The 20,734-nt window shown below is 38.1% G+C and overlaps 1 protein-coding gene across 8 annotated transcripts in view; it reads right to left on the reverse strand.

Annotated features, from left to right (window-relative positions):
* Positions 1-816: 816 nt before the first annotated feature.
* Positions 817-20,734, reverse strand: part of cacna2d3a (calcium channel, voltage-dependent, alpha 2/delta subunit 3a) — a 343,144-nt gene continuing 323,226 nt past the window's right edge. For 4 of the 8 annotated variants that reach the window (XM_062053832.1, XM_062053836.1, XM_062053833.1 and 1 more), the window contains exons 29-36: positions 18,958-19,028; positions 16,933-17,008; positions 16,766-16,818; positions 16,293-16,348; positions 14,010-14,124; positions 4,932-5,049; positions 2,110-2,187; positions 817-1,988 (exon numbers count right to left, since the gene is read on the reverse strand). In XM_062053832.1, the coding sequence (XP_061909816.1) occupies positions 1,896-1,988; positions 2,110-2,187; positions 4,932-5,049; positions 14,010-14,124; positions 16,293-16,348; positions 16,766-16,818; positions 16,933-17,008; positions 18,958-19,028 (660 nt within the window). In that variant the 3' untranslated portion in view covers positions 817-1,895. Of the gene's footprint in view, positions 1,989-2,109; positions 2,188-4,931; positions 5,050-14,009; positions 14,125-16,292; positions 16,349-16,765; positions 16,819-16,932; positions 17,009-18,957; positions 19,029-20,734 lie in introns of those variants that run through there. The other 4 variants (XM_062053831.1, XM_062053830.1, XR_009826794.1 and 1 more) reach the window with 3 other exon arrangements.

The following is a 20,734-nucleotide window of genomic DNA, read 5'->3' on the forward strand; positions in this document are numbered from 1 at the left end:
TCAACTGGCTGCTGATCACCGCACCGTCTCTTCTCAGTATTTGAACGGCAAATGTGAAAATAAAAATAAAAATAATCTAAAACTGGTGAAGTTAAATGGAAAATAACTTTAGTATAATCACTGGATACATATAACAATTTATCGAAATTTTTTTTCTTTTTAAATTTTTTTTCTTTCCATGATGGCAGGTGAGGCCCCGCCTCCCCTGCCTCTAGTGACTGCACGCCACTGCTGTCTTTGCATCATAAAAGTTGGGAGACCATTTGTCACTCACTCAATCTGGAGTTGGCAACATGGTGGCGATTGTGGCAGATCCCCAAACACAACTTCGTTGCCCTTCAGTCTGCCTTTCCTCCAACATTGTATTGCAACACACTTTCCTTTAACTCATTTGGCAACCAGGATAGAATCACAGACCAGATTCGATGTGTGTTGACCCCAAACAGCTCTGAACCCATTACAGGGTGATAAATGACCCAGCGGCGAATTAGGGAGTCTTTGGAGCATTGGAAGAGGAAGAACAGGATGCACTGGGAGTGATTACAGTCACACAGCTCTGCTCAGGGGACAAAATTGTTGAAACAGTACAAGAATGATCCAACCACAAGGACGGTGAGCTTTACTTCGTCAAAGGAAGGGTGGCCCAAAGAGTTGACGGGCTAAGGGTTGTCGAGAGAGAGGGAGATGGAGCGTGTGATCACGTAGATCTTTGTGTTGACATCTGCAGTTGACAGACTCTCACAGAACTTCTGTTTTTTTTTTTATTTCACTACTTTGTTTTCACAAAAATAATACAACTGACCTCACCCAGCATAAAAAATGTTTGCATGTATGTGCACATATAGCCTGAAAATACACACATCTATTTGCAGAACAAATACAGACACGTGTTGCTTTTGGATTAGATTTTAGCTTCATGGCTTTTCATCTCTTTTGTCTCTCTGTGTCAGTGATAGGGCTCTCAGTCATAGGTATACACGAAGGACAGAAGTGCACAACTCCAGATGTACGCACACACAGCTGCCTTTCTGTTCATTTGCAGGCCAAACATCCACAATAGAACATTAGAAAGCTAACCAATGAGAGCAGAACATGCAAAACAGTCAAATACATCTGTGATTTGAGAAGATGAAGTCAATATTGGAGCTCTTGATCACTTTTTTAACAATATTTTATTTCAAAATGTACAGAAACAGGACCAATATTGTTGAGTAAGGCAAAGCTCAAACTTTACTGACGACTCACATCGGGGGACCTAAAATTTAGTAGTCACAGTTAATGGTACCACTTGCAAATTAAAAAACGGAACTGTCTTTATTCATATATACAGCACATATACTATAACTTATATTTATATTAAAAAAAACAAAGATAATTACATTTGTTTAAAACCCCACTCACATATTGAATCTTTACCTTTATTTTTTTTATCTTCCCAATAATACATGTCCATGAAAAGTCATTTGGACCAGAGGAAAGTGCACCAGTCTTGCTCCTAATAAGATATGTGTGGGGGTTTAGTGCCCACTTTTGAACTTGGACACAGACCCAAGCCCTGAGCTACGACCTGAAAGGACAAAGCAGTTTGAGTGTCACTTTGTCATTAAGCTAAAATCTGATAAAGCCAAACAACCAAAGAAGAAGCTCTTAGTGTATGTGATATTGCTGTAGCACCTGATAGATCACGCTACTATTCGGTCCTTTCGTGAAAATGTGAAGTCAGGAGGTATCTCAGGGCGAAGACCTTTTTAAGGTGGTGAGGTGTAATGAGTACACTAGGAGTGTATGGTGTTCTTGTATTCCTTTCTGTTCCGTGACTTTATTGTGATATGTTTTCATGCCAAGCCGACCCAAGGAAAAGTTCTGGATGGATGGATAGATGCGCCCATCTCCGGTCACCTGGGAAACAGTCCCAGGAGGATGCAGAGCAGTGTTGCAGAAAAAGATGGTGTGAGAGTATGAGCTCTTCCACACTCCATTGAGTTCTCCTGCAGAAAGAAATGGGCCAAACACGATGATGTACAACAGATATGGAACACTTTAATACAACCCACATGCTGGCTTAGCCGAGATTACAACATGCAGACTATTTTATGAGCGTGCAAATACCTCTGGGTGAAACGGGTGGCAGGTATCTGGGCGCCTCCTATCCTTTTGCATCTTCAGTCGCTCACACTTTAGAGACTCGTTATGTGCAGGTGATATTAAGGTAATAAAAAGACAACAGTTATCCTATGCTGGGCATCCAGCTAATGATTGCGTATAATGTATTTCAATGATAAGAAAAGCATCATCTGATTGCACAGTGGATGTTGGATTCAGTCCTTTTGGGTACCTTAAGAGATTTTATGTGCTTATATCAGATCCTAGGGAATGGAGGGGGATTTGGAATTGATTAGGTACCAACGGATGAAAATAGGGACTGGTTGGTTGGATGCCAGGGTGCATATCATATCTGCTGATTTACTCTTGAGCAAAGTGCATTAAAGAGGAACTGCACTTTTATGGGGAAACAAAACCCACCATCAAAGTTTTGTATACACAGTGCAAGTGTATATGTAATGTAGTAACAGACATGTTAATAACAATATATATTATGTTATAAATTCCGGGACTGTTTTTTTCCGCACATTGATTTCTGTTTCCATAGCAGCGCACGTCTGACTTCTGGCAACATGTGTGTTCCTACTCCCGGAAATAAACACAATTGTTTTCTAATCATGGCAGACTCGGTAATAGACAACGAAGAAGACTATTTTTAGACAAATGAGGATTTACAACCTCATACTTTTGAAGCTAAATCTACTGCTGCTTATAGAACACAATATGACACAAATGAAGAATGAGACGTTGGAGCAGACAGAAGCCGGGAGAGGGATGTGAAAGCGATTTTGACATTATAAATATGGAACTTGGAGTCGAGCTATTACAACATAAATGATGTGCTTACCCCAAATCAACAGGAAACGTGCCCGGCCAGCTGGACCAGACGAACAACTGTCCATCGAGTGAGTCACTTTAATATCGATCATGATACACGCAGCACGCCATGCATGTTAGTACAACTATATTACATACGCTGTCTGGCTAGCTTAGCTGTGTACAAACAAAACATGAAAAGTGGGCTAATACTTTACAGATACTGTAATATGATTGTTCATGTTTTTCGGTCAATACAATTTGGTGTCGCAGTGATGTGCATTACAAACTCAAACTCGTTTCGTGTTGACGTAGAAGCTTATCTCTTTCCGTAGTTAGCTTTTACGGCTAATACCGTAGCATGCCGATGTGTTACTACGCTAGAAAAAGAGTTCCTCCGTGTTCGCTCTTATAATAACAATGTCTATACAGCTTGGTTGCGGAACGTAAATTAAGTTTTGTTGACGTTTTTTAATGCATTTTTCAAGTGATTTAGAGGTAGAATTGATTGCTCCCATTCGCTGCATTTAGGTAATATTGCGAGCTACCTAAAACGAGACGATTTTTACATGTTAGAAAGCGTAAAAAAACAAAAAAACTTTTTGTGAATGATAGGCAAAATTTAAAAAAAAAGTGCAGTTCCCCTTTAACTAATTTCCGACTCAACCATCAGAAAACCTTTCAGGTACATTTTCAAGTAAGTCTACAAACATTCATATATGTCATTCAAGTACCAACACAAGTCAACTGTTGTATAATAAAACTAAAATGGAGTAAAACAATTCACACTTTGAGAGAATTGTACAAACCGGAGAGAGGGAATAGGAAGCTCTCTGCAGTGCAACGTTTTATTCAAGTGGTATTTTATACAGTAAGTAGTTGTGGAAGTCATAAGTGGTTTGAGTGTAATAGGTGGATTTTCATTTACTATATTTTTCGGACTACAAACCACTACTTTTTTCCCAAGCTTTGAACCCCGCGGCTTATAAAGCGGTGCAGCTAATTTATGGATTTTTCTTCGCAAACAGCCTCAATGTTTTGTATTTAACAAATAGTTTTCATAGAACGTCAACAGACACTGAAAAGGTGTATTATTGTTTGTACTATGGTGCCATCTTTTGGGAGAGTTACCTCACTTCAAGTGCTGCATGTTGAAAATGTACTCTTTCCTTGAGCCGTAAGCAATCATCCATAGCGTTTTTGCATGAAATGATTCTTCATCCATCGCTCCAAGCAACGTTTTTAAGCTTTAGAACGTAACTAAAAACAGTCCATAATTACTAAACCGCCCCATTTGTGATGTCTTCAGGAGTGTTTTAATCCATATTTTTACGTGCTATCTTAATGTAATCAAGCTAGCGTTGTTAGCGGTACTGAATATGCTAACAAGTTTACAAGTGTCTGTGTTAGTAGTATTTACTTACTATGTTTGTATTGTTATTGTATTTGTTTCAGTTTCGTAAATTCACCTAAACGTCAGTGTGGAGTTATTGAGTCTGTTTAGCTGATTGGAGAGCTAGATTCCGCAGGTAGCGGGTCCATGGTGATGACTTCTGTTTTGTTTGATCAACCGTTTTACTGCTGTCTAACAGGCACCGTTTGGAAACAATTAAGGTATGTAAATAAACAATGACAAAATATTTTGCACCAGTATATATTTGCGGCTCATGTAAACACATTTTTCTTTCTTCTAAAATTTTGTGGGTGTGGCTTAAATACCGGTGCGCTCTAAAGCCCGGAAAATACGGTAAATATACTTGGCAGTATCAAGATGCATATGTTAATGACAAACATTACGAATGAATGTTAGTGTTAATATTAGTATGAATATTAGTTAGTATGAATATTAGTAATGTCAAGTGCACAGTCAACATGGATGCAGGGTTATGTTATCAATATTACTGAACACAGCAAGTCTACTATATGTGCATTTCTTTTTGCATTTTGTGTCTAGCTCTCTCATGCATGTGACCGGGAGGACTGGGCTCCAGTCCAGGCTTTTCTCAGTAAAGGATATACATGATTTCAATAGGATCCATGGTGATTGGCTCGAACATACTGCAGTCGCACTTACTGTCCACCACCACCATGAAAAGATTACTGCTGGGAATCTGCTGAATCACAAAGGACCTGCCAATCATATCCAGAGATGAAGCGATCAGAAAATACGTTTTGAAGTTGATGTTGTGAGTTGGCTTGGCAGGGCTGACAATGTGCACAACTATGAAATATATTTCCATAGATTTCTACTCGAAATGTATTTTAGCACGCAAGGAACTTCTCTGGATGCGAGTCAAAGCACTCTGCCAGCTGTCAATCAACACACAGAAACAAGAGTGCAGCAAATAAACTTTTCTGCCATGAAACATTTTTCATCCTCAACCTATTCTCTTCTTCTTTTGTCTTAGATTCAATCCAAGGTGAACTTCAATGAAGTGTTGCCTAATATAAACCACACTAAGGAGAGATAAATGGAAACCACACTTGTTCATAGCCTCATGGCTCAGTTTTTCTGATTGGCCGACTTGCCTCAGCATTCTTGCCAACAATTTATATTCTTTATGAAAAACCTCTTCTTTTTTCTGTCTCTTACATATCTCACCTTTTACCCTCCCAAAGGTTTATAAAAGTTATAGACAAAGGAAGGTCCAGTGTCTTTACAAAGATGATAACGAGCTAACATATCACCCAATTGGTTTAAGGTAACCAATTAGCATTTAATTAAAATGTACTTACAACTCAAATTGAGGTTTTACAAATGCATTGCAATTAAAACCATTGTACGTTGAATACACTTTCCGGGTTTGGAAAGTAGTCTATTTCGACATATGACATACCATAATGCTAAATGAAGCCAGGTTTGTTTTATACCTGAATTGAAGTCCACTTAATTAACAGACCTTTGTTCTGTCCAACTAGTCTGATTTAAGAGCATTGATTTTTTAAAATGTTTTGCTTGCAAATGTGTAATCTGTTATTCCTGCCCAGTGGTTTTAATCTAACTGTAATAACATTTGCATTCATGAAGGTAACTCTTGATTTTGAGCGTTGCCCATTTTTCACTTATTAAAAACTAAAGTGAAGGCAGCAAGACCCAGAAGTTTTGATGTCTGGCATAGTACACAAGTAAAACTGAACTGATCTGAACTCGAAAAAAAGGGAGAGTACTGGTACAAGCACCATAGCCTCATTACTATGGGAATATTCTCCTAATTTACTGCATGGCCAATTCAAACCAACCACAAACAACCTTCAGTTGCGGTGTTGCACCAGTCCACCACACTTTTAATGCATTCATCCCACTACGACAAACCAAGCCAACATAGAGGCCAAGCCTGTCCCACTCACGGTGAATAGAAACAGGCTGATGCTTAGTTAGCAATCTGCTGATCTTGGAGAAAAACATGCTCTGACAGCACACCCATTGGCCTTGAAGATACCCACTGAAACACCGCATATGCAGGCACAGACACATATACACACAGGCACTTTAAAGTCTAATTTTCCAAAGTTGCACTGTATCGGGTTTGAGTTCTGCACAAAGAGAAAGAGTCCTCACACTCGAACTGCTTGTAAATACAGAACAACATTTAATTAAAGCTGACTGAAAAAACTTTACAAGCTAAGTTTCAATGATGTGATAAAATGCTGGCGACTTGATTTAGTCTACATGCTTTGTTTCTCCAGCAGAGCAAAACTTTACTTTCTTTGCTCACTTGGCTTAATAGATGTGTTCATAGTTTCCATTTTTTTCATCATGGCATAACTAATCCATAAATGCATGTGCGGTTTTCATCTGTCATCATAGTTGAGAAATATGATCGTTATAACTGTATGTGGTTCCGCACATATTAATTCAGTGAGGTTTTTTGGGTGTGAATCATTGGGTGGTTGTTCAAACACTTGAAACATTACCATAAAATAATACCAACTAAAAAAAAACAACTTTCATTTGCAATAACACTGGCAGGATCTGTTTGTTGTAATGAAATTAACTTTAGTACTCTATTAGCATTCAGAACAAAATAATGTGACAAAAGACAGAACACTGACTATTTCGGCCGGGAAACAGTGACACAAGAAGGTCCAGCTGATGAAACAGCATCTTAATGTCCCACTTAGGTCCTGAAGCTGTTGCTCATTAAACTTACCAGCACCTCCCAGTCTAGAGAAACAAACTTCATGTGCAACTGTAATTATTGTTGCTAAAGTTCATTCCCATGAACTGCTTTTCTGTTTTTTTAATCATCATTATTAGGCTTTAGACTATATGATTGTTCCTGTTTTTTGTTTTATTTTGTCATCCAAAAGTTATTCCGAAATATACTGATCGGCCAAAAAAATGGTCACACAATCTACTATTTCATTGGACTGCCTTTCGCTTTGATTACGGCGCTTATTCGCTGTGACATTATTTCCACAAGCTTCTGCCATGTCCCACCATTTATTTCTGTCCAAGTACGCATTCCTTTTTCAGTGAAATCTTGTATTGATATGCAGTGTTCAGAAAATTACTTTTAAAAAGTATTTGATTATTGATTATTACTTTACCAGAAAAGTAATACAATTACTAATGGAATTACCCTTTACTAAATGTAATTAATTACTAGAGAAAGTAATTAACGCGTTATTTAAATAAATAAAATAAAATGTATCCATATATACAGTATATATATATATATATATATATATATATATATATATATATATATATATATATATATATATATATATATATATATATATATATATATATATATATATATATATGTCTTAATTGGATTATCCAAAAAATAGTGCTCGATACCGTGGTAGAGCGTAATATGTATGTGTGGGAAAAAATCACAAGACTATTTCATCTCTACAGGCCTGTTTCATGAGGGTTTCCTCAATCATCAGGAGATTTTAATGGAAGCATTCACATACCATGGTCTATATAGGGCACAGAGCGGGTGGGTACAGGCAGGCGTAGGGGCGTGGTGATTGGCTCATGTGTTACCTAGGAGGTGTTTCCTTCTGTGACGGCATGCTGATACAATTTCGCTGCGCTTGTTGAGGGATGACAAGTCTGGACTGTATATAATAAACAGTTTCTCTTTTAAGCATAAGTTGCATCTTTTATTACCACTGTTGTAAGGTGTGCTGGATGCAAGAATTTGCCATGTTATCGAGTATTCAACATTATTGTCTTTGAGATTCCAAATGTGTTTACTGAGTTCTGTAGTGTTCCGCAAGCTTTTGCTTCTGAAAGAAGCTTTGTGATTGTTCCATCTGGTTTTGAATGCTCCCTCAGTTAATCCTACATATGTGTCGGATGTGTTAATGTCCTTGCGTGTTACCTTTGCTTGGTAAACGACTGATGGTTGTAAGCACCCCCCCGTTGAGAGGGCAATCGGGTTTCTTGCGGCAGTTACAGCCTTTGTCGGTTTTGGAGTCGTTCTGCCTGGTGGTGGACGGTTCCTTTTCAATTGCTTTATTGTGGTTTGAAATGATTTGTCGTATGTTGTTCATGCAGCTGTAGCTCAATTTAATGTTGTTCTTGTTGAATACTTTTCTTAGGGTGTTGCCTTTGGGGAAGTGTTTGTCGATCAGGGTGAGGAATTTGTGGCCAATATTAGTTGAGACGTTTTTGCTGTATGGGGGGTTGTACCAGATAATGTTGTTTCGTTTTCTGCTCCTTTTTGGTTTGTTTCCTGGCGTGGGTTCGTAGGTGAGGGTGAAGTTGTATCCGCTTTCATCAAGTGCTTTTTGGTACGGGGGGGTTGCTTTGTCGAATTCAGCTTTGCTAGATGACAGCATCGATAGTCTTTTATTAATACCGGTAGGTATTCTTTTTGTGGTGGTGGGTGGGTGGTTGCTGTCATGGTGCACGTATTGGAGTGTTAAGTTAAAGTTAAAGTACCAATGATTGTCACACACACACTAGGTGTGGTGAAATGTGTCCTCTTGTGTTGGGTTTCGTGAATGGTTGGTAGCTGTTATTCCTCAGGTTGAAAGTGACGTCGAGGAAGTTGACGGTTTGCTTGTTGGCTTCAATCGTGATCCGTAGGCCGTTCTCTTTGAAGATTTGGCATATACGCTTCTTGGTATTCTCGCTGCTCCTTGGCGAGGCGCGACACACTGCCAGTCCGTCATCACGGTAAATACCAAGGTTCAGGTTGAGGCTAGCGAGCTGGGAAAGGAGGAAACTCCCAACAAGTTCGCACGTTTCTGCTCCGTCAAAACTCCCCATAGTGACGTCGAATGTTGAATTGTTCTTTTTTTGCCATGGTGTACCGTTGCGGAAGAGTATGGAGTTCTTTGCATGGATGATGATGTTTCTTTCGTTGCCTGTGATTGAGTCGTAGTCCGAGGGTCAGTAGGTCTTGTGTGATGGAAGGCCCCTACGCCTGCCTGTACCCACCCGCTCTGTGCCCTATATAAACCATGGTATGTGAATGCTTCCATTAAAATCTCCTGATGATTGAGGAAACCCTCATGAAACAGGTCTGTAGAGATGAAATAGTCTTGTGATTTTTTCCCACACATATATATATATATATATATATATATACATACATACATATACATATATATATACAGTCGTGGTCAAAAGTTTACATACACTTGTAAAGAACATAATGTCATGGAGTTTCCAATCATTTCTACAACTCTTATTTTTTTGTGATAGAGTGATTGGAGCACATACTTGTTGGTCACAAAACACATTCATGAAGTTTGGTTCTTTTATGAATTCATTATGAGTCTACTGAAAATGTGACCAAATCTGCTGGGTTAAAAGTATACATACAGCAATGTTAATATTTGGTTACATGTCCCTTGGCAAGTTTCACTGCAATAAGGCGCTTTTGGTAGCAATCCACAAGCTTCTGGCAAGCTTCTGGCTGAATTTTTGACCACTCCTCTTGACAAAATTGGTGCAGTTCAGCTAAATTTGTTGGTTTTATAAATAAATGATAAATGGGTTATACTTGTATAGCGCTTTTCTACCTTCAAGGTACTCAAAGCGCTTTGACAGTATTTCCACATTCATCCATTCACACACACATTCACACACTGATGGCGGGAGCGGCCATGCAAGGCGTTAACCAGCAGCCATCAGAGGCAAAGGGTGAAGTGTCTTGCCCAAGGACACAACGGACGTGACTAGGAAGGTAGAAGGTGGGAATTGAACCTCAGTAACCAGCAACACTCCGATTGCTGGCACAGCCACTCTATCAACTTCGCCACGCCGCTGATTTCTGACATGGACTTGTTTCTTCAGCATTGTCCACACGTTTAAGTCAGGACTTTGGAAAGGCCATTCCAAAACCTTCATTCTAGCCTGATTTAGCCATTCCTTTAACACGTTTGATGTGTGTTTGGGGTCATTGTCCTGTTGGAACACCCAACTGCGCCCAAGACCCAACCTTCGGGCTGATGCTTTTTCCTTTTTCATTGTCCCATTTACTCTCTATAAAGCACCAGTTCAATTGGCAGCAAAACAGGCCCAGAGCATAATACTACTACCACCACCATGCTTGACGGTAGGCATGGTGTTCCTGGGATTAAAGGCCTCACCTTTTCTCCTCCAAACATATTGCTGGGTGTTGTGGCCAAACAGCTCAATTTTTGTTTCATCTGACATCACATGGACAAAGATAAGACCTTCCGGAGTAAAGTTCTGTGGTCAGATGTTTGGTGTTCCAACAGGACAATGACTCCAAACACACGCCAAAAGTGGTAAAGGAATGGCTAAATCAGGCTAGAATTAAGGTTTTAAAATGGCCTTCCCAAAGTCCTGACTTAAACCCCATTGAGAACGTGTGGACAATGCTGAAGAAACAAGTCCATGTCAGAAAACCAACACATTTAGCTGAACTGCACCGATTTTGTCAAGAGGAGTGGTCAAAAATTCAACCAGAAGCTTGCCAGAAGCTTGTGGATGGCTACCAAAAGCGCCTTATTGCAGTGAAACTTGCCAAGGGACATGTAACCAAATATTAACATTGCTGTATGTATACTTTTAACCCAGCAGATTTAGTCACATTTTCAGTAGACCCATAATAAATCCATAAAAGAACCAAACTTCATGAATGTTTTATGTGACCAACAAGTGTGTGCTCCAATCACTCTATCATTAAAAAATAAGAGTTGTAGAAATTATTAGAAACTGTGATGCTGGTTGTTGCTTTCATTTGTAAAAAGTTACTTCCTGCATTGAACTTGCTTGCTGTGCTTCTTGTTGACATACAACAGCCTTATCAAAAATATTGTGCCACGTTACATCAAACACATCGGTAACGCTGTTGTAACGTACGCGTACGTAAAAGTAGTTCATTAGATTACTCCTTACTAGTCAAAGTAATGGCGTGAGTAACACCGTTACTGTGAGACGCCGTTTTTCCTAACGCTGTTGATAAGAGGACATCCGGACCACTGCGTAAAGTTCCCACTACTGTCCTTTTACTTCTGAATAATGCGTTGGACAGTTCTTAACACAATTTTAGTATTTCAGCAATCTCCTGAGATATTTTCTCATGCTTGATGCCAGACGCTTCTTGATCTTGATCTTTGGTCGAAGCTACTTGCTGCATCATTTAGGGTTATATAACTTGTTGCCAGCTGAAGCATAAGTGAATTAGTGAAGTGAATTATATTTATATAGCGCTTTTCTCTAGTGACTCAAAGCGCTTTACATAGTGAAACCCAATATTTAAGTTACATTTAAACCAGAGTGGGTGGCACTGGGAGCAGGTGGGTAAAGTGTCTTGCCCAAGGACACAACAGCAGTGACTAGGATGGCGGAAGCGGGGATCGAACCTGCAACCCTCAAGTTGCTGGCACGGCCGCTCTACCAACCGAGCTTTACTGCCCCATAATCACACATGAAGTCATTATCCAATGGAAGGCTCATACCGGTTTGCTTGATAATATCCAGGTTGTGACCTTTATTTCAGCCAGGCAGTGTACTGTACATACAGTACATATAGCTAAGACTGAATAACATGTTACTGAAATATCAAAAAAGATCCAGTCAGCTTTTCGCCAAATCATTCAAATTCAACCTATATAGAATTTAATGTATTATTTTTTGGTTATTTCCCCTATCGTTGTGTTGTTGGCTTTGATGTGAATACTTGTGTGTTTGGCTAATCTGTCAGGTTTTTTTTGCCTTAACAGTAACATAATAATGATAACCTACACATACCACACTAAGAATAAATACATACTTAAACAAACTATTGTTATTGAATCAAAACATCTCTGACAGCCTCAATTAAAACTGAGTATTTTTCATGTTTGGCAATCCTGCAGATAAATTGTGTAAAGTGATGTCACACACACACACACACACACACACACACACACACACACACACACACACACACACACACACACACACACACACACACACACACACACACACACACACACACACACACACACACACACACACACACACACACACACACACACACACACACACACACACACACACACACTTCTCTCTGGCCATTCCACAGCTGGGAGCAATGAAGGCCCAATCGCAAGGTTCCGGAGAACACCCCACAATTGCCTGACAGAAAAACGCAAATTGTTAACGGGGACCACACTCAATTTTCCCATTTTTAAAAGGAAGCCTTTTTTACCACCTCACTGTTTCGTCTTAAAATGCCTCACATAGCTAACTGCCAGCATGTATTACCAGAAAAATGACCGATATGAATTGTACGTAAGTTATTTTCGGAAGAGGTGAGAGCTTGCCTAATGAGCTTTCAGTGGCAACCATGTACAGTAGATCTTGTATTTTCTGGTCTTGATCCTGTATCATGAATATATACACACATCCATGTGTATGACTACTTTTACACGGCAGCCCAAAGTGGACCAAATTGGATTTTTTTTTTATATCAAATTTTTTCCAGCTGACTGTTTAAATTACAAGTAAAATGTGATCTTTATCAGGCTTAAGAAAAAACATGACATTGTGGTCTCGACGTCACTTGCATGCGCAGTTCGTTAAAGTGAAAACAAAGAAGGTTGACCGGATTTCGTAAATGAACAAGGAAGTTGCTACTACTACATAAGTTTACACACCAAAAAATTAGTTTTTTTTCATGAAAATACTTTAAAGTAATAAAATGTATCTATGGATTATATATAGTGTAATATATTTGTAAAGGTTCTAATATTTCTATGGCTGTTAAATATAAGAGGAACAGACAGTGTGAATCTACGTTAGCTTTATTTTTCAACTCACTTACGTGAACAACTTAAGCAATGTATGTAACATGTTAGCAAATATGCCACAACGAACACATAATTTCTGGTCCTTCATACGTACTGTGTATATATATATATATATATATATATATATATATATATATATATATATATATATATATATATATATATATATATATATATATATATATATATATGTTATATATATGAAAATCCCAGGTTTCCCTGCTCTTCAGGGGGAATCCCCTGAAGAGCAGGGAAACCTGGGATTTTCTCCTGAAAAGCAGGGAAACCTGCGAAACAGGCTTGTAGGGATGAAATAGCCTCTGTGTTTTTTCCTTACCTAACGTATATTCCGCTCTACCCTGGTATTGAGCACTGTATATTGGATAAACCACAGAAACCTTGACTATAATATATATATATATATATATATATATATATATATATATATATATATATATATATATATATATATATATATATATATATATATATATACAAACGTGTATATATATATATATCTATCTATATATATATATATATATATATATATATATATATATATATATATATATATATATATATATATATATATATATATATATATATATATATATATATATATATATATCCTGTTTCGCAGGTTCCCCTGCTCTTCAGGGGAAAATCCCAGGTTTCCCTGCTCTTGTGAGGCTATTTCATCCCTACAAGCCTGTTTCGCAGGTTTTATATATATACATATATATATAATTTTATAGTGTTTAGACTGGCAAAAATTACCGGATCTGTGTCATTTTATAGCCACAAAAATCTGATTTGGTGTTGTGTGTAAACAGGGCCTATGTGTGTGTATCTCATACTTGATGCAGTCGCCACAGTCAACGTTTCCTGTGTTTTCTTTGATGGTTCTCTCCGAGATGAAAGCCGGGTACTCTGTGTCACATGGTACCTGCATGCTTCGGCCCATTCTCTGAGCTGAAGAAATAGGGGAATACGATGAAAGGAAAAAGGATGAGTATGTGAGAAATGGACAAGGGGTTAGTTGAGGGTTTCCTGGAACCTAAAGTGCCAAAATAGTTATGCAAACAAAATGCAAGCAAACAGACACACCACATCCTTGTAAATACACACACTTGAGAGAAAACAGCATTTGTCAAGCAGTGCTGCTGAGGATGTTTAAGAGGTGAACCTAAGCTTATGTTGAACACTCCTGCCACCCAGAGGCTGGAAAACTAAACAACAGTGTGAAAGATTGGCTTGAAATGTTCTATCCGGGTCAATGTTTCTAGCAGTGTTATCAAAGCGATGGCTAATCCGACTTTGCATGTTAAAAATAAACATTTAAAGATAAGTGGCTTCCTTTCACAAGCAGTAACATTTTTTTTCCCAAGCAAGCCTTCAAGAGAAGGTGAATTATTTCTGCAATTTAAATGGAATCGTTTAATTACTGGCCAGTAATGTGTGCACGAGTTCATACATGCATTAACGTATGGGATTAGTTACATTTGGTAGGCGGTGTAGACTGGCTTACAGGCGGATAATTTGGTCCATGTCAGCTGGGTGTCACAGGCCCATGTTTGCATTGTAAAAAGATAGAGAGAGTGCCACTAAGACCTGAGGCCAGCCAGCTGTGAAATTGTCCCGACTGCTTGGAGAGCAACAGAGCTCAGCTTCCCTTCATTCATGATAAGCGGATGTGTGGAAAGCATTGACTTTCATTTTGTGGTTCTGTCATTCTCTCCCCTCTCTTTCTCAACCAAACACAACATATTAGTTTTGGCTCAAATGAATACTGCAATATGATAGTGAGACCAGCTTTAATTCCAGACAGGCGTTCAGTATTCACCACACCACCATATATCAGGCATCATAATGTTCCAAACCTTGAATTCATTTAATCAAATGTGTGCATGGAAGAAAATGAGGACAGAGAAGAAAAACAAAAACATCCGTTTACTAACCCAACGTGGATATTGCTTACTAATACTAATTTTATGCATGGTCCTGCAGCTCACATTTTTTGGGAATACCACTAAAAATACATGGGCATGCTGACGGATACACACCATTGCTGAGGTCACTTCGGATAAGCTCATGTTTGGGCAAGCTTTAGCTTTTGGTTTTTGGATTAATGTTTCTTTTATTCAATTTTATACATTACAATTGAATCATGATGTCAAACACTGGTATTGTTTTCATCGACTTTGCTCAGACAGTTTATGGCTTAATTTACATGTTGGTCTGCAAAACAGGTCTTTCAAAATGAAAACAAATGGTTATTGTAGGTTTACTTGAAAGAAAAAAAAATCATCTTGTATTCAGTATATAATACACAACCTGATCATTGAAGGACAGAATTTATAAACTGATTACATTATTTCAATTAATTATCAATTATAATCTGAGGGGTACACCAAAACAATTTGACTTGACCTGGGGCTGCATAATTAGTTACATAGCTACATTAAAGACACTATAGGATAAATGTGACACTCACTGTTTACAATGAACCTTTCCACTTACCTCAACTTTGTTGTTGATGTTTTTATTCAGTGACACTTCTCTGTATGTTTGTGATTTTTATTTTTGTTGTAACTTTTTTTCCCTTTTAGTCAGTTAGTGTGATTTTCTATCTGTTTGTGGTGAAGAGGAAGGCAGTACATTGCTACCCGTTGTGACTGAAATGTAGGACGGAGGGTCGAATATTTTACTTCTATTATTTGTTTGTAATATATATACTTTTTAATTAATTAATTTTTATTTTTTTTTGGAGGGGGGACAAAAAAGTTTCTGTTTTCTCAGTACCTGTATTATGATTTCCCTATCAAATAAATAAATAAATATAAAAAAAATAAAAAATGTCAGTACTTAAGGCAAATACTTGTTTAATATTATATTACAGAGCTAATCATTTATATACATTTAAGAAATACGATATACTTCCTAGGTAATTAAGCATCCATTGGTGGCAAACACACTACATAATTGTAGTAAAATAATGTCTTAAAAAATGTGGGTTTAAAAATAAAAACTAAAATAAGCTTGCTTACATTTTAATGATGACACAAAACATATCCAAAGAAAATAAAGTAAACCAGAATATATGCTCACATAATTTGTGAGTGTGTGCTGTGTGTTCTTACCTTTTGCAGTAAGGTCAGACTGCCACCAGCCATACAGGTTGAACTCAACCAAGAATCTATGATATAAAAAAGAACATTGATATAACGTTACTAGGTAATTTAATACACATTCTTGACATCTATGTTATTATATTCTGGACTGAAAATTAAATGCTAATATTGAACAAAAAGTGTAACATTGATGGAATTAAATGAGTTAATATTTCAATTAACATGCAAATGAAGCCGGTCACAATGTTCACACTGACGAGACTATGGTGACCACAGAGCACCCGGGCACATTCTGCAGCCGCAGTGGCATCGTAGTCAGGAAACATCAGGCAGCCATTAAGAGTTCACGTCAACATGCGTGAGTGGACACTCACAAACAAATATACAGATGGCACAAAAAAAAAACAATCAAAGCCGATTGGATCCTTTATAAACAAATGACGAGTCCTGCTATTGCAACCAGACATCCACTCAAGTCTTACATGACAAGCTCCGTAAGGATCCACTTCACAGCTGAGAGGAAGGCAAAGTAAGGCTAAAAAAGGAAGATACATTTTACCACAAACACAATGTACATATACATTTTGATGCAGCCAAGAGTGTGTCAATTTTGTTCTGACAAAAGAGGATGTAGCAGTGCAATACTCACATCCAACAGTGTGTGTCCACTGCCACTACTCTCCGAAAACACCCAGCAAAGCGCCTGGTAGTCATACAGTGTCACCCTGATAACAGACAAGAACATTTTCCAAATGTACAGTATTTATGATATCCCCCCAAAAGCCATACAGGTTTTGGATCACTTGTATTTACAATCATTAAGTGGCTGCAGGTCTTTGGGGGCTCTTGTCGGTAAGAGGGTAGGAAATCTCCTCTCTACCATTACGGCTTTACGTTTGGACATAATGCAGAATGAATATGTCGAAAAAGGGCACCGTCAAAAAAGTGGAAAGCTAAAAACCTCCTGAGACGTCCCCCAAAGTGAGGGGAGGTGTACAGTATAGTACAGTCGATAAAGACTTTGATGGAACTAAGGGCTTGGTAGAACATCCAGGGTGGGAGGTCTGCATGGGCTGGGGTTATCGAAACAAACTGACTTACAGTGTATACTTAATCTACCTTAACCTTTTCAAACCAATCTATTATTTACTCTCAGATACACCTGACAGGAAATCAGGAATTCAATACACGTGTTTATTAAATAAGAGAGGTGTTAATACATCTTGAAATTATTTTGAGAACTGTATTGTTGAACTTTATTGGGCTATATTGAGGAGTGTTATGGACACCTCACCTCACTGCGAAGCGTCCTGAAAGCGAGTAAACTTTTGACCCCGACTGTATATACTAGTACTGGTATATCGTACAACCCTAGTGCAAACACAGGCTCAGAGGTTAAACACTTGTTTTTCATCTTTAATAGAGATTTCTGTGTGAATGTGTCTATGCACGTGTCATAGTGGGCCCCTGTGCATCCACAGCCTCCGGCCGTGTTAAAATTTAGCCACAATCTTGGTGGCACAGCTGCAACACACAACAAACAACCAATTAGCTCTAAACCAGGTCCCAGTATTGTTTCAGCAACTAACCTGCACTAATGTAACTAATAATATGTCTTATTAATACATTGTGCATGCCATTATTCATGCAAGTGACAGTACATCCAATTGTTTACATTGTGTTCATTAATGTCCACTTCAAAACAAGACAACCTTAGTTGATTCTGGCTTTGGCAGCTTTTGTGTTGATCTCACACTGAGGATTAATCAGGATCAAAACTGTTCACATTAGCACATGAATTATTCAATCCTGCACAGATTGTGATGTAGTTGGAATGTATTGGTTTCATTCGTTAAGATCAACAACATAAGCTCTGTAAGTCATCATCCTAATGCTTGACGGACACAAGCAGCGTTATTCACGCACTACGTCATGCTCAATTTCAAACAAATCTTCATCATTCAACCCTAAAGATTCTCTGAAAGCTCTTATGGGTCTTTTTGAATCCAAGAGGACTTGAGCTGTGAGCTCTCCAGATGTATCTCTATCAGATTTGGATGAACCCAAATTGTCACCCAATGATTTTATTAAGCGAGACGCTGTAAGGGCTGAAAAAGGTGCGGCCAGGCTGAAGTATTGAAAATGCGGTAGTAATCATCTGTGTGGAACCAGTTATTAGAACTGCGGATTGAGAATCCACAAATTGATCATACAAGTGAAAAAGTTTCTGCATGTATGATCATGCTTCTCTGCGTTTTACTTACCGGACAGAGAGACAGAACACCAACTCTACAAAAAACTTTGTATGCGTCTGTGATTTCAAGTTTCTCCTTCATTTCACGAAAAGATTTGCGGTAATCCCCGAAATGAGAAATGCTGAGCAAGGGGTCGGAGTTCGACACTTAATAGCTCAACATGATTGGCCGAGCTGTCAGCGCCATTGGAGACATGCTCTCATTCTGCATGCGGCCTGGCCTGTCTGTGAGACTGATTTTATGAATGTAGGTTTTTTAATATGCACGCGCACACACACACACACACACACACACACACACACACACACACACACACACACACACACACACACACACACACACACACACACACACACACACACACACACACACACACACACACACACAGGTAAATACGCACACAAAAACAGATTACTCACCTTTTAAAAGAGCCCATCTGCAGAAGTTTACTCATTACAGCTCCCTCGGCTTCACCAAAAAAATTCCCCGTCTGAGAACGAATGAAAAGACTTATGTCAGTGAAATTAAAACTGAACACTAGACTCTCTGAAAGATTGACACATGCCACAATCCTTCTTGACGTACTAATTTTTGAGTTATCCACTTGGGGGCAGAATTGGTACGTTGATACAGTATTACTGTACAGCTGAGGTTCTAAACTCACCTCATCTTGGCACCCATATTTCCTCATGGTTATTAAGTCGCAGTTCACTAAGCAATTGTGTTTGTCTTAATTCATAGTACGGTATTCAAAAACTCATGCAATCATTTCAAACAATAGTAGAAAATGATATGTGTGGCGGTATAGCTCGGTTGGTAGAGCGGCCGTGCCAGCAACTTGAGGGTTGCAGGTTCGATCCCCGCTTCCGCCATCCTAGTCACTGCCGTTGTGTCCTTGGGCAAGACACTTTACCCACCTGCTCCCAGTGCCACCCACACTGGTTTGAATGTAACTTAGATATTGGGTTTCACTATGTAAAGCGCTTTGAGTCACTTGAGAAAAAGCGCTATATAAATGTAATTCACTTCACTTCACTTCACATGTGCAAAGTGTAGTTTAGAGCAGAAGAGAAACTCAATAATGTCATGTATAAAAAATCAGTAAAACTAAATAATAGATAATTTATACTTATATAAACAATGGGAGAAGATGGCTTTCCAGAGAGGTCCATGACCCCCTTTTTGGTCCCGGCCCAGCAGTTAAAAGTCACATCTGTACGTTGAACATACTGCAAAATTAATTATTGGTTAAAATTAATACTGAGATTATTTCCTTATTATTAAAAATATTTCTAAAAAAACATGGTCATTTCTCAACATATTACATTTGCAATGTACATATTTCAATGTATATACGCTTTTTCACCATTTTATTTGATTTGAGAACATATGATGACTATTTCATGAATCTTGATAATTCCCCATAAACAGTGTGCTAAAAACGTGGCAACATTTTTTTCATCTACTGTGAATGAAGGTTTAGTTTGTAAAACTTTGGGGCAATTATTACTCAATACTATGATATTAAATATTTAGGAGTAGATTTACTAAGATCCTAATAATACACGCTAAACCAGGGGTGGGCAATTAATTTTTACCGGGGGCCGCATGAGCAACCCGAGCATAGCTGTAGGGCCACATCGACAATATTTCAATTAAATTTTGCTCAATATTATTTTTTATATATATCGTAAGATAAATAATAATAATAATAATAATAATAATAATAATAATAATAATAATAATAATCAATAATAATAATAATACTTTCATTTAACCTAACTTAACTTTATACCAAAAGCACTGCTTTGGAAATAATTTGTACCCCTTTCAGAGATCACATTTAGTTCCCATTAAACATCCTCATGTTGCACAATGAAATGTAAGCATAGGATGAAGTGTGCATTCCTGTAACTTTCTCAAGTAACAGCATTCCATGATTAATATAAAGAAATTAACATTAATAATAAATGACAGTAGAATAAGCACACGTATGACTGAGGAGTCATAGTGTAACTTTGTGTGGTGTTTGAGTTGTCCGACTTTTTGTGTGGCCATAAACGCACCAGTGGTTTAGTGGTATGCGTGTTGGTGACAGATGACAAGTTGGTTTTGGCCTGGTTTGTACGGCAGAAAATGACTAGTTTTTCGAGATAGAAGTGTTTTACTCATGTTTTTGGTGTGGTTATGGCCGAA

Source organism: Entelurus aequoreus, linkage group LG07 (genome assembly GCF_033978785.1).
Source record: "Entelurus aequoreus isolate RoL-2023_Sb linkage group LG07, RoL_Eaeq_v1.1, whole genome shotgun sequence".
In the NCBI taxonomy this organism is placed as follows: Eukaryota; Metazoa; Chordata; class Actinopteri; order Syngnathiformes; family Syngnathidae; genus Entelurus; species Entelurus aequoreus.